At 37.7% G+C, this 14656-nt stretch overlaps 2 protein-coding genes across 2 annotated transcripts; both read right to left on the reverse strand.

Annotated features, from left to right (window-relative positions):
• Positions 1–2069: 2069 nt before the first annotated feature.
• LOC137744366 (uncharacterized mitochondrial protein AtMg00810-like) lies at positions 2070–3233 on the reverse strand. Its single transcript, XM_068484197.1, has one exon. It carries the CDS (start codon positions 3231–3233, stop codon positions 2070–2072), a length of 1164 nt encoding a protein of 387 aa, XP_068340298.1.
• Positions 3234–8734: 5501 nt separating this feature from the next.
• On the reverse strand, positions 8735–13902 carry LOC137745444 (MLO-like protein 3). The gene is made up of 14 exons (XM_068485408.1): positions 13630–13902; positions 13470–13527; positions 13092–13369; positions 12894–13010; positions 12737–12797; positions 11547–11635; positions 11370–11444; positions 11148–11286; positions 10757–10797; positions 10498–10671; positions 10382–10417; positions 10138–10205; positions 9955–10015; positions 8735–9849 (listed from the first exon to the last, which is right to left on the reverse strand). The coding sequence occupies exons 1-14, from the start codon at positions 13750–13752 to the stop codon at positions 9532–9534; spliced, it is 1638 nt and encodes a 545-aa protein (XP_068341509.1). The 5' UTR covers positions 13753–13902; the 3' UTR covers positions 8735–9531.
• Positions 13903–14656: the final 754 nt, after the last annotated feature.

A 14656-nucleotide genomic window follows, 5' to 3' on the forward strand; every position in this document is an offset into this window, starting at 1 on the left:
GTCAAAGGTATCAAAATTTAAGTTTTCTTTCTCGACTGCAGAGAGCATTATGCACAATACTTTGGTTGTTTTTTTATTTTTTTGGAACTTTAACGAAAAATTTCTGGTATTATTCATTTTAATGAAAAATCATATTTTTATACTAAAAAGTTAATCATAATACTATTCACTTTACCCTTTATTTTGTTCTCATCGTTAAAACTTAAAATTTCCAAACTCTTTTCATTAAATTTTTTTTTTTTTTTTTTTTGTTTTTTTTTTCATGGAAGGTCATCATGGATTTAGGCAAAATTACCGTTTTGGTTATGCTACTCTTCATTCACCACCCAAATATTTTGGATTACTTTCCTATTGGTATATTACTTAAATGAAAGTAATCCTAGATCGGCTTCAAATGAAAACATAGGAAGCATTGATTTAAGATGTGAAAGGTGAAGGGTCTATAATACAAGTGAAAGACTCGTAGTAAAGGACACTCAAATCAGTTAACAAAACTTTCAAACCAAAAGCTCTCTGCTTTCTACCCGTTTCATTCCTTTTGCCTTACCAAAAGACCACTCGAAACCAAGACCTTGGAACTTTAGGAAACCTTCCTTTAGACTCTTAAGATTATTTAGAATTTGCTTTGCTACCATCTTTCTTGCGTAGTATGAATTTACCAACCTTAAGACAATTAGTCTCCTTAGTTGTAACCCTTTACAAGGAAGCATCTTTAACCCAATCCAATTGTCCCACATCCACTCAGATAAGAGTCTAAACGATTGTTCTAAGTTCATATATGTATATGCTTTGTTTGTTTTGTGATATTCAGAAATATTAAATTAATATCAATTTCAGTTACTTACTGTCTTTACTTTCTGTAGTGAATGACTAAAATGATGCGCTTGAAATAACCAGTTATGTGTAACTCCGTCTAATTTCTTGTTTAATATCGAGAAACAGTTGAAGTCCCTAACATGTAAGGCGTTAAAAAGAAACTAACTCGAGGTAAACACTGCCACAATCCTTTGTAAAAGAAGTTTTATTACTTGTGCGCAAATATTGATTATAAATACATTATATTCTACTTAAATATAACATATCTTTCTGTTGGCAAAAGTCAGCTGTGACGCACCTGATAATCTACGAACTAAAGGACTCATTAAGCCTGTTCAAAGGACAAAGTGTGAAGCCTATACCAACTGAGAAAGAAAACTACTCGGCAAACCAACAATGTTTGTTTTCACGCGAATAGAAAGAAACGAGAAAATTGAGCTCATAAGCTGTGAATTTAAAAGTCCCCACAATAATCAGGTTGAAGATTAATATTAGTTGAAAATCATAGCACTACAGACAAACGAAGGATAAACTGTGAGTACTATTTTATTAAACGGAAACTCTACAACAAGTAGATGCGAATGCTAGCTTTATTGTGCTAACTTCCGATGCCAATCCAAATACAAAATTTCATCGGTGCCAGTGCAAGATTTCAATGCTCGTGTAAGGTTACAATGTCAGTGCCAATGCAATTGACATTGTGCCTCTTCCCAAGGTTTAGCTACTGTGTACCTATTGTTGGAAAAATCTCCATTTCATTAAGCTAAATCGAGCCTACTCGCTAAGCGATGGGCCAGTCTCCCCGGTTGGTACATTTACATTCAATCCCTATTTTTATCATTTTCCCCCTCTTTCTTTCCTTCCTCCTAGTCCGAAGGCCCCTTCAAATCACGCAAAACAAGCGCAACAGCAACAGAGGTGTGGCAACAAATGGTGGGTGTGGTGGTGAGTTTGATGCCGGTATGTCAGGCGCGGCGGTGCAGTTTGTCAAATTGTGAGCAGGCTGTGGTAGTGAGATGTAGACGGTGATAACACCCAAGAATTTTGAGAAAGAAAGAAAGAAATATTGCTAGAGAGAGAAAGAAGATAGCAGCGGAAAATGTAGAAAACACTTCTATTGAACAACCGAAGAGTAATCGTTTTTACAGTAGCTTTTATAACACTCCTCTAACTGATTTGCCTATATGGCACTCCTCTACATTATATCCTAACCAATCAACACTTAACACTTGTACATCCGTTATTATCCCCCCTCAATCGCAGCCAGGAACCCCAAGGCTGAGATTGATGCAGTGCTTAACAAACACAGGACTGTGAAGGCCCTTAGTAAGAACATCTGCAACTTGATTGTCTGTAGAGATATAGTGCACCACGATATCCTTCTTCTGCACCCGTTCACGAACAAAATGGTAATCAATATCAAGATGTTTAATCCTGGAATGGAAGACAGGGTTGGTGCTAAGAGATAAGGCTGAAATACTATCACAATGTAAATCAGGAGGAGCAGGTAAAAACTGATGGAGATCTTTCATAAGGGACCGTATCCAACACACATCAGCTGCACAATTAGCTAGAGCTTTATACTCCGCTTCTGTGGAGCTGCGAGACACAGAAGATTGTTTCTTGGACTGCCAAGAAACAGGATTTGAACCAAGGAAAACAACATAACCTGTAACTGACCTCCTGGTGTTAATATCAGAACCCCAATCAGCATCAGAGTAGGCAGAAATGTGAATATCAGGAGCTGAGCGATAAGTAAGTCCACACAGTAGAGTCCCTTGAAGATATCTGAGTATCCGTTTGACAAGGAACATGTGTGCATCAGTTGGAGCTGTCATATATTGACACACAACATTGACAGAATGAGCAATATCAGGCCTGGTGAAGGTCAAATACTGAAGTGCTCCAACAATACTGCGATAGAGACTTGGATCAGACAAATGATGCCCTGCAGATAGAAGTAACTGAGTATGAGGCTTGGAAGGTGTGGGTGCAGGCCTACAATTCTCCATCCCTGCTCTTTTGATAAGCTCTTGGGCATATTTAGTCTGACTAAGAAACATGTCTCCATTGTCTTTATACTGAATATGCAGCCCTAAGAAATATGTGAGCCTTCCCATGTCCTTTAAATCAAATATTTCACTTAGAGCAGTAATCACATCCTGAACGTTGGTAACATTCGAACCTGTAAGTATTATATCATCTACATACAGAAGTAACACAATAATATCCTTACTATCTGTCTTAACAAAAAGACTTGTGTCAGACTGTGAAACATTGAACCCCATCGAAGGTAATACTCCTGTGAACTTAGCATTCCATGCTCGCGGAGCCTGTTTAAGGTCATACAAGGATTTAACAAGTTTGCAGACATGGTTAGGCACTCTGGAATCAACAAACCCCTGCGGTTGCTGCATGTATATTTCTTCCTGCAACTCACCATGCAGAAATGCATTTTTGATGTCAAGTTGGCGAAGTTCCCATTTGTGATTGGTAGCAAGTGCAAGAATTAAACGCACTGTAGTATGTCACACCACTGGACTAAATGTCTCAGAATAATCCAGTCCATGTTCCTGAGTATAACCTTGAGCCACCAAACGTGCCTTGTATCGAGATACACTGCCATCAGGGTTTCGTTTCAATTTGTACACCCATTTGCTCCCAATAACAGTTCTGTTGGGAGGATGAGGTACAAGAACCCAAGTCCCTTGCCCTTTAAGAGCATCAAACTCATCTTGCATAGCATGCTGCCAATTAGAATTCGTAGCTGCAATTTTAAAAGTCTTTGGTTCCTCACATTCAACACTCTCAGCCAGAAACGAGAATCCATCAGAACACAGAGATCCATGACCAACTCCCAATGACTGCAACTCAGGGAAGCTAGCACAAAAAGCAGTATAATCTCTTCTCTGAATAGCCCCAGTTTGAAGTCTTGTTGTCATAGAATGTGTGTTAGTTGTATTAGTAGGGATGGAATCCCAATCACTCACAGAGATAGGAAGTGATACCTGAGGATGTGCTGGACTTAGGACAGGTGACAAAGGTTGCTGGAGATCTTGTACAGGAGATGAGCTTAAAGAGCCAGAGTCCTGTGTGCCAGATCCCTGCCCAGATTCCTGTGTTCCAGATCCCTGCCCAGATTCCTGTGTTCCAGAGGCCTGCCTTTGTAACTGAACTGGTTCTGGAGACATACTGTCAGGATCACTTGAAGCTCTAAAGGGAACCAGAATTGGAGTAGAGGTGACCAAGCTTGGAACAGAGTGACTACTCAACATCTCAGATGGTTTACATTTTGCAGGAAACACAGACTCATCATGTATAACATGCCTAGATAAAACCAACTTCTGTGTCTGCAAATTGTAACAGATAGCCCCTTTGTAACCTGAAGCATATCCTAAGAAAATACACATGACAGATCTAGGTTGAAGTTTACTGTCATTATAATGTCTCAAGTATGGAAACACAACTGAACCATATATTTTCAAATCCTTTACTGATGGATGCCTAGCATACAACCCAAAATATGGTGAATTCATTTGTAATGACTTAGAAGCCATTCTGTTTATTAAGTACACAGCATGTGCACAAGACAGATACCAAAACTCCTGTGACAACCCTGCAGCATTCATCAAAGTTATTGCTGTTTCAACTACATGTCTATGCCTCCTTTCAACCAAGCCATTTTGTTGGGGAGTGTATGGACAGGAAATTCTATGAATCATGTCTTTAGACTGCATAAATTCTTTAAACAAATGACTAACAAACTCACCACCTCCATCAGATTGGAAGGACTTTATTTGAACTCCAAATTGAACCTCAATATACTTATAAAACTTGACAAATATCAAAAACACCTCTGATTTATTATATAAGGGAAAAATCCACATGTATCTCGTACAATCATCAACAAATACAACATAGAATCTATACCCTTCTATAGACTTAACCGAGGAGGGTCCCCAAACATCAGAATGGATTCTATAAAAAGGTAAGATACATCTAGATGACTCATTATCAAAAGGTTTTCGAGTAATCTTCCCATGAATACAAGCTGTGCACATAGTATGCTTATTATCCACAGAGACTGGAATCTGAGACTTAGCTAACATAACTGCCATGACCTCATTTGTAGGGTGCCCTAACCGTTGATGCCAGAGAGAAGACTTGATCAACTGTCCAATAAAAGCCTTTGGAACTATCCACGAAGACACAGGAATCTGGAACAACTCGTGAGGGCTACTCCTTCCTTTGTACAAGATCTCCCTTGTCACCTTGTCCTGCACAAAGAAATTCATGTCATCACAGATAAACCAGCATCTGTTATCTTTACACAGCTGCTTTACAGATATTAGATTCACAGCAAGAGATGGAACATGCAGCACATTTTTCATAATAATAGAATGAGAAGGTGTTTTAATAATTGCAGAACCAGTATTCTTAACCGGCAAACCTTGACCATTGCCAATTTTAATGTTCTCTGAACCTTCAAAAGAAGACACTTGATGGAGGCTTGCAAGATCAGATGTCATGTGGTGTGAGGCTCCTGTATCCACAATCCAATTTGCAGCATTGGAATATGATGGTGAACTCTGAACATTCATTGCTTGCACTGCAGATGGAACTTGATATGGAAGATCAGATACATGTATGTTCTGTGAACCATTCATCCCTTGCATAGAAGGTGCATGCCCCTGATAGGAATAATGAGCAGCAAAATTCGGAGGCTGTGGAACAGGACCCTGTGATGGAGGGAGCATTGAGGAATGACCAGGAAATATAGGTCCAAGAGAAGCAGGAGGACCAGAAGGTTGATAGGAATAATTTCCCCTGTGATAACATTCCAGAGCACTATGGCCCTCTTTCCACAAATCTGACATTCAGTAGTGAAATGTGGTGAAGTACTCTGTACAGTTCTATAAAAACAATTCGGAGCAGTATGCCCTCTTCTCTGACAGATTTGACACTCTGGATGTAAAGTAGTCCTCGACTCAACATTTCCATTCCACCCACTGGTATTCCTGTAATTCGACCCTCTACCTTTAAAGCCTGAGCGATAAGTGTTATTACCCCTTGACTATCCTCCATTAGAAAACCGTTGCTGAGAACCAGGAAACTGTACTGAAGTTTGGTGTGACCTTGAATGATCTTGTGGATGCTGCTCCAAGGAACCAACACACCCACCACCTGAGCCATAAGAATTTTGATGAGAACCACACGCAGATTGCATCATTTGAGACTGTGGAAATAATGGCATTTGTTGTGGCAGTGGAGCAGCAGTAAGAACACCTCTAGTACTAGACGGTTCATTTGCAGATGAATTGGAACTGGATGCACCATTAGTATACAAACCAGCCATATTATGAGGCAATGAATTCATAACCACATCATTTTCCCTTTCAGCACCAATTAACAGTGCCTTAAACTCCTTCATAGTAACATTAGAGTCCCTCGCAAGTATAATCGTCCGAATAGTTGCAAACTCTCGAGGTAGCCCAGCAAGAGCAGCAATCATCACATCATTATCTGATACATATTCCCCTGCAGCCATCAATTGATCCCTGATTGTCTTGATTCGTAACAGATATTTATCCATTGAATCCCCACCTTTTTGAACAGTATGTAATTCTGTTTTCAAGTGATTAACACATGTCCTAGACACTGATGCAAACCTTTCTTCAAGATTTGTCCAAGCTTCAGCAGCAGTCTTACATCCGATAACATACTCTATCGCATCATCAGTCAACGTTGCAATCAACAGACTCAACAAAGATAAATCCGTGGTTTCCCAATCTTGAAAAGCATCTGTCAATTCTTTGGTAACCCCACTTTCTGCATTAACCACAAACTTCGACGGACAAGAAACTGAACCATCGAAATGATCAAACAGTTTGTACCCCTTTAACACAGACCTGAATTAAAATGACCATTTGGTGTAATTATGCTCACCAAGACGAATAGTGAGCATGCCTAACAATCCCTCAATTTTCACAGAGGGAGCCATACCCAATATAGTTCAAAACTCAACAATTTAACAATTCTTGAATAAATCTCAGACAAACACAACAATTTTCTTGACCTAAACCGTGACAAACTCAACTTTCTTGAATCAATGGCATTGGCCTTTAGACTCCTTCTTAGCGCAAAGTAATGGCATTGGCCTTTTCAACTACCCAGCGCTCAATCAACTAATATAACAATGGCATTGGCCTCTACAACTTCATCTTCTCAAATCAAACAACACAAACTACTAAAAGAAAAATTACCAGAATCAACCACAGGAGAACGAAAAACAACAAAGAAACACTACACAGCACCTGAAATTCCTGCTTCGCCCTGATTGCTCGCCCTGATTGCAACCCCAAATCGCAAAGAAAAATACTCCACACAAACCGATTCGCAAATCATCACACTTCCATTACTGACGACAAGCACACACCCACGCACGATCACAGGCTCTTGATACCATGATAACACCCAAGAAGTTTGAGAAAGAAAGAAAGAAATATTGCTAGAGAGAGAAAGAAGATAGCAGCGGAAAATGTAGAAAACACTTCTATTGAACAACCGAAGAGTAATCGTTTTTACAGTAGCTTTTATAACACTCCTCTAACTGATTTGCCTATGTGGCACTCCTCTACATTATATCCTAACCAATCAACACTTAACACTTGTACATCCGTTATTAGACGGTACGATGCGGAGAGTCGCGGATGCAGACTTGGGTGAGGGTGCATATGGTGGTTCGTTAGGCAGATGCTTTAGCGGATTCGATCTCTAGAACTTTTTTTTTTTTTTTTTTTTACAAACCGAAAGTGACGACTCCTTACCGAAATAAAAAAAAAGGGACAATTCGTACGGTTCAACCAAGTCAAAACAAACAATGGAAAAGACGATGATAGATGTCACACAACTCATGCACACCCAATGCGGGTTAAACCCAAATCCAAAAAAAAAGAAAAAGAAAAGTGGAAGACACAAATAAACGACAGACATATACCGAACATAAACCGATTAAATCCAGAAGGACTAAACTTGTTCTGATACCAAGTTGAAAATTAGAGTATTACAAACAAATGAAGGATAAACTATGAAAATTATTTTATTAAATGGAAAAAAAAACCCTACAACTTTGCCGAGAGGGTTACACAACTCGATCGACTACATTGTGATTAACTTGTTTCACATAATAAACTACAAGCTATATTTATAAAGAACAAAACTTAAGAAATTGTAACTCAAATGGGCTAGGTCAAACCCAAACAACAAAATAAATAACTAGTATTAGCGTCTAGAATTGGATTTGTTAGTTGATGCATGACATCATATATATATATATATAGGGCGCGTTTACTAATCCGTAATCAAATTGAGATGAATTGAATTGAGGACGAATAAAAATAAGGTGGAATTAGAATCAAATTAATTTTGAAGTTGTTTACTAAAACTGTCTGGAATCGAAGTAGGAAACATTGATCTATATAACTGCTTACTAATTCACATGAATCAGAACAAAAACTATTGTGATTACTAAAATACCCCTAGTTTAATTAATCTATTTATAAGCTAATTATTTTTAGTAAATCTTTTATTGTTTCATTTTATTTTTAGAAGAGAGAACAATTATTATTTTTAAGTAAAACTTTTATTATTTTATTTTTGGATTTTTTTAGTGGAATTCTCGTGCTTATCTACTAACCCAGAACCCACTGTCCTCATTGGCATTATCTAGAACCCACGGCTCATAGCCTCACCTCGACGGAGAGATCACTGTTCCTACCACTTCTTCTTCGATGATGTGCAGGCATTGGAGCCTGCGCCTCAGCGTGGGACTCCGCAAACTCGAGCTCCAATTTGGGTCTTTCTCGGGTCTTTCTCACCTGAACCCTCCCCTCTCCCTTGGCCTCTCTGGTACCACTTTTCTTCTCTGTCACTTCCGTTTCCTTTTGTTGCTGAATTTTCTGTTATTATCAATGGTGGCAACTGGGTTTGGATTTTCTGAAGATTTGATTTTTGCTTTGGGTGTGCTTGCCATTTTTGGGTTGATTTTGATGTGTTGAATCCTATGGAGGAGGACGTGGAGGATTTTGAGGTGGTGGAGCGAGAGGAGGCAGCGGAGGAGCAGAGAGCTGCTGGAGAGGATGGCGGAGGGCAACGAGAAGATGGAAAGGAGTACTAAAGGTGCAGGGCATTTTGGAAAGGAAATTTTGATTCTGGATGGAGCCTTCTTCCCGGAATCCAAATACTACCTTCTTCTACGCAATCCAATTCCGACAATATCAGGAATTGAATTCCTAATTTTATGTGGGATCCGCAAAACTATTCATTCCAAGTTGGTAAACGATCCGTCGTTGCACTAGTTGACAGGATTTGTTTATTAAGGCCATTCTCTCGATGCGCATCCGTATTTCTTTTTAAACTGAAACGGTAGCGGAATTTTATTTAAGTTCCTAAACTACTTTGTATAGAGATACAGTGCAAATTAAAGTTAGACGAAGTTTGATCCCTATGATTGGTTCGCATTGGATAACTCACTAGATTTGACAACATACCTTGTTGCCAATGAGTCATCCTATCCAATTCAATATTAGAAACCAAACATGGTAATGGTTTTTCAATTTACAAGCAATAGGATAAGTCTCTTCCCTATACTATGATGATTGACGTGTATTTCCCTGTAATTTTCTGTATATACTAAATATAGCTTTCTGATTCTACTCAAGCCCCATAATCCCCATTTCTTCTATAACCCCTTGAGCTTCCCTCTTGTTCTACTATCTCGTCTTGTACATTCCCTCTGTTAGACAACTGGACACTGCTTTCAGCTGGTTCATCTGGTTTGAAAACCCTTCTTATATAAGAAGGCATTTCTGAAAGGCTATTCCTCACGGAGCTCCAATCTGTGGAGAAAGATGTTCTTCCTGATTGCGGAGTTTGTTGTTCCCTTCTCCTTCTATTCCTCACCTCAGCATGCCATTGCTTTAAAATGTCTGCCATGTTGTCTTCCATAATCTTACCCTTGAACTGTGAACCCATCTGTGTTCATATATATAAACAGAAGTACTTCAGATATGAACAAATTAGGTTTTTGGATCCTTAAAGATATAGCTAAGAACAGTACTTCAGACCAATATACTTCACCTGTATGACAAGTGCATAGAGAGGAAGAGTGATGTAGCTGCAGAGGACTTGAGTAGCCACCCTGAAAAATCAAAGGAATTAATATGCAATCACTACTGCAAACAAGGCATATGTGATTATTAATTCATAAACAATTTTAAAATTATGATCTGATCAAAATGAAAATAATTTCGGTAGTCTTACGCTAAGGAAATCCTCGTAATTATGACCACAGTGTGCTCGTGGTAGCACGATGTGAACCCGAATTGGATCTAATAGCAAGGAGAGAATTAAAGCACGTATATATTAGTTTTGTCATAAATTTAAAATTTCAAATGTTGAACTTCTGTAGAGCGAGGAGCCAACTTTGCCTAATCCTCTTCTATTTATATAAAGAACGCAGAATTTCTGTAGACTATGGAGGATATATATGGGAAAGAAAACTCACTGTAACCCAAATGAAGAAGGCCAGCTCAAATGCATTCTACAAGGTCCAAAGAAAGTAAAATCAGTTCAATTAATGTTTACACAATGAAATCTTAGGAAAGTTGTGAGGGCATTTACCAAAAATAGAGTATAATGTAGCAGCACCAAGACAAATCTAGGTTTCCTGAACCAGAAGAGATCGTCGTTTACTCGCACAAGTGGTGTTCCGACGATCACACTGTTCTGGTCTTTAATTTGAAGAGCCATTTTTGCAACGATATACTGAAGTTTGGTTCCTAGAACCAGAACGACCTACAAAAAATCCAATTATTATTGTATTTGGAACACATAAGAACTTATGTACTACATACATATATACACACAGCACTGCACTTACCAAGAGTGGAACATAGGAAAGCCAGAGATATATATACCAACCTGGTAAGGGTTCAAACAAATGCCATGAGGATAACACTTCTCAATAATCTCATTCACAACACGAATAGTTCAGAATTAAGAGTCAATTACACTTTGAAAATTGACATAAACAACTAAGTGATGAATCCTCTTGGCCCCTCCTACAGTCTAACCATCAAGTTAATTTTTTTTTTTCCTTTCTTTTTTTTTTTTTTTCCTAACATAGCACTCAGTTGACCCACTTTTTGTTTGCATGGATGCTTGATTGATAACATGTGAATTAACAGATGTCATATGAGCAACAATTGAAAAAAATGCATAAGAAAACCTTAACATTCTTGACATGGAGTAGATAGATGAAGAATTGTTACCATACACGTCGAGGAGCATGAGAATTGCTACTGCAAACCACATTAAGGGGCTGATTGCAACCATGATCTTGAAATCTTCCTCCAAAGATCGCTGTATGTATTTTTGGAAATCAAAGCTTTGCCTGCTTGGCAAATGAGCCTGGAGAAAGTTGTTCATTAGCAACAAATCAATTAATTCCATCAAAACAGTTAGTAAATTGGACTTGATCTTCATTAAGTTACCGCTATGAAGCCATGTCTCATGGTGATGTAGTCAACTTTTGCCACTGAGTTATGGAATTGCCTCAAAAAACATCTCTGCGCCATATTCACAATTATCATCCAAAACCAAATAATTAGAAGTGTACTTATTCTTTGTTGTGTTGTTATACATAAGATTAAACTAGTAAAAGCACTCACCATCCACAGATGAAATGACGTTTCTGAACTAGAATTCATGTGCCTTCTTCCAAATGTTGTTTGCCTGGTAATCCTGAACCGGTTGGGATCTGCATACATGCTAACCATGTCAGCAAGGAGCAACTCAAACGTGTAACTAAAAATATAGGCCGATGAAACTATAAAATATTCAATTTGGAGAGCAATGCTAGTGACTAAACGAAAAGTAGCAGTGCTTAGCCACCGTAAACCTTAAACCCTAAAAATAAGAAAGAAAACAAAAAATAAAGCTAGGTTTCTTTTGTTACCTTCTTTTACTTGTGGTAAATCCCATAGGATTAAACAGCAAAACACAAAAGCGTAAATTGGTTTCACTGCATACGGTCTATTTTGGCTGCATAGTTCGTTGGAATATTTTCAGTCATATTCTGACTTTTTATGTTTGAAAACCTTCATGAAAGAGCAAAATTCCCTTTCAACGTCTTCGAAAGCGCACGAAGGTTAAATTAATGATTTTTTTCGGAACCAGCAAAGTCAGAGATCTACTGCCATACGGATATACACATATAATAACGCTCTAATACAAAAGAAAACGCAACAAATTTGGAAGAACTTTCCTTTTACAGGCGGCTTAGCGTAAGAAAAAGTCTAAAAAAAATAAAATAAATCAACGTGCTAAAGACCAAAAGCACTAACATATGTGAGATATTTTTAAAGGATTTAAATGTAAAAATAGCAGTCTTTGGAAGACGCCAATGTCTTAGAGTCAAGTCGGCACACTAGCAGACAAAAAGAAAAAAAAATAATACATACAAAATTCAATAAAAGCATGTTTAGAATCTATGATCAAATTCCCTTTTTCTCCTTTTTGGTCAAACTTTTCTCCTTCTAGTTATGAATAAGGTCATGGACAGTTTTTTTTATTTTTTTTTTATTTTTATTAAATAAACAATATTATCTACATTAAGAAGTAGAGATGTAAGTTTAGCCTGACATTCATCATGAATAGTTCTTTGATAAACTATAATGTGCCTTTTGAGGAATTGAACTCATCTTTCGTCGACAATTTTTTCTTATTAAACTATGCATATTTAGTGATCGCATTATATGGTCATATCTCTACGAGACATGCTATTCTCATTTCCAGTTGAAAGACTACATTATCAATCACCTTAACCGCGTTATTAGTTAATATCTTAGATGAGACTTACCATTCTCAACTTGGTACTCCATTGTTCGAGTTTCTTGCTCCCAAGCTTCCCAGCGCGTCATCTATACAAATTCAAAATTAAAGTATTTAGGATAATTCTTGCTTAATCATAATTAATCGCATTGATAAAGCTTAGAACAATCTTGAAACAAACGTACCTTGGCCCTCCCCAAAGCCATGGTAAGAACACTATACACAATATGCATAACCGCCAGCGCAAAAATAAGTAAGTGAAGCTGATGAAGAGCATCTTTCGTCATGAAAGGTAATTTTCCCTGCAAAATTTCGTCCAAATTAATAACAAAGCACCCAAATTAACCCGATTAACTACATGTTCAGAACTATTAATGCATTACCTCACCGCAAGAACCTGTAGCATCTGCATCCTCCTCTGCAAGTCGCCTATGCACTGATATTTGCCTTAGTATTTCATCATACAAACTATTTGCGCCGGTCGAAAAGTTTGTCACAATCTTATTCACAATCACAAATTTCTCGACATCTTCTTTTTTGGTTGTCTCATTTCTGCGACATGGAAGCATGATGTTTCCCACCTTTGCAGATATACAGATTTTAGATATCGAATTTTGGGTTATTGCCAGCAAAAGTGACACAAATCCCATAAGCATCAACTCTGCACAACAACAAACCAACCAACTAAACTTTAAGCCAATAAGCCAATACAATCAGAATCAAATAGTTAAAGAATAATTCATTTGGCTTGACTATTGCACCTGATTTGAGCTTCTCAACCGCGTCCATCAAGGCGGTTTTCCTGTGCCTTTTGAGAAACTGCACCAAATTAGATGTGTCCTAACGTCAGAATTCATTTTAAAAAATTTCTCGTGACATCTTAGGCTTTAGACTGTGAATTCAAAAGAAAGAAAAGCTTACGTTGACAAGGAGATGGATGGAGTGCTCGATGAAAAGGGAGGTGAAGATGAAGACGAAGCAAATGGTGGCGAGTGCCCATGTCGGAGTGTATTCCAGAGAGGCGCCTTTGGAGTCTCCTGCCATGACTGCCTTGAATATCTCTTCTTCTTCTTCTCCGTTTTGGTCTTTTATGTGATATTTGTTCTTCTTGTGTCCTATTTTCTTCAAAAAATGTGACGGGAAGAACGCAGACTTTTTGGAACGAAGTTTTGAGAATTGGAAAATGTTTTCTTTCCACACTAGGATTCATTCCCATAACATGTTATGCAAATTTCAGCTATATAATGATAAACATTGATTATTAAGAAAAAGTCTACATAATTTGGGTTAACGTCAAACGTCAAATATATGTAAATGAAGAGAGAAATTTCAAAGAATTTGATTAACTTTATACATTTGTATGCTGCAATTGTCATCATCACATTCCTTTCCCATGACCACCATTTGACAATTTGAGTTTATGACTTTATAAACAACAGTCAATTCTTACCGTAGTATTAGACAATTATTACTTTAATAAAAATTGTGACGCCCATAAAAACTTTTCAAACCCCTGATTAATGATTACACATCTATTTTCTTTTAAAACTTCTTCTATGGTAGATTTGACTTTTGAGAGGTACAAAAGTACACTTACATCTCATTTTACATAATTGGTAATATTGTCCCAACTTAACCATTTATTATTAGGTGTTAAGTTTTACCACAAGGGCCTGTGTAATATTAGGAGCGAGAACTCCCACATACAACCTGCATATGATTTTGTTATATGCTCAGTGTTAGACTTCATTCTCTAACACGTCCCCTCACGAGTGGTTTGGATCACACGTGAAACCAATTCGCACAACATGAACTAGTTAATTCATGATGCCAAAGCTAACACAACTTTTCGAGAGCTCTATCATCATTCATTCATTGAAATCAACACAACTTAATCCACCACCAACATCATTGATATTGTCCAAACTTAAACCAATATTACTAAGTG

The sequence above is a fragment of the Pyrus communis genome, chromosome 9, assembly GCF_963583255.1.
Source record: "Pyrus communis chromosome 9, drPyrComm1.1, whole genome shotgun sequence".
Taxonomy (NCBI): domain Eukaryota; kingdom Viridiplantae; phylum Streptophyta; class Magnoliopsida; order Rosales; family Rosaceae; genus Pyrus; species Pyrus communis.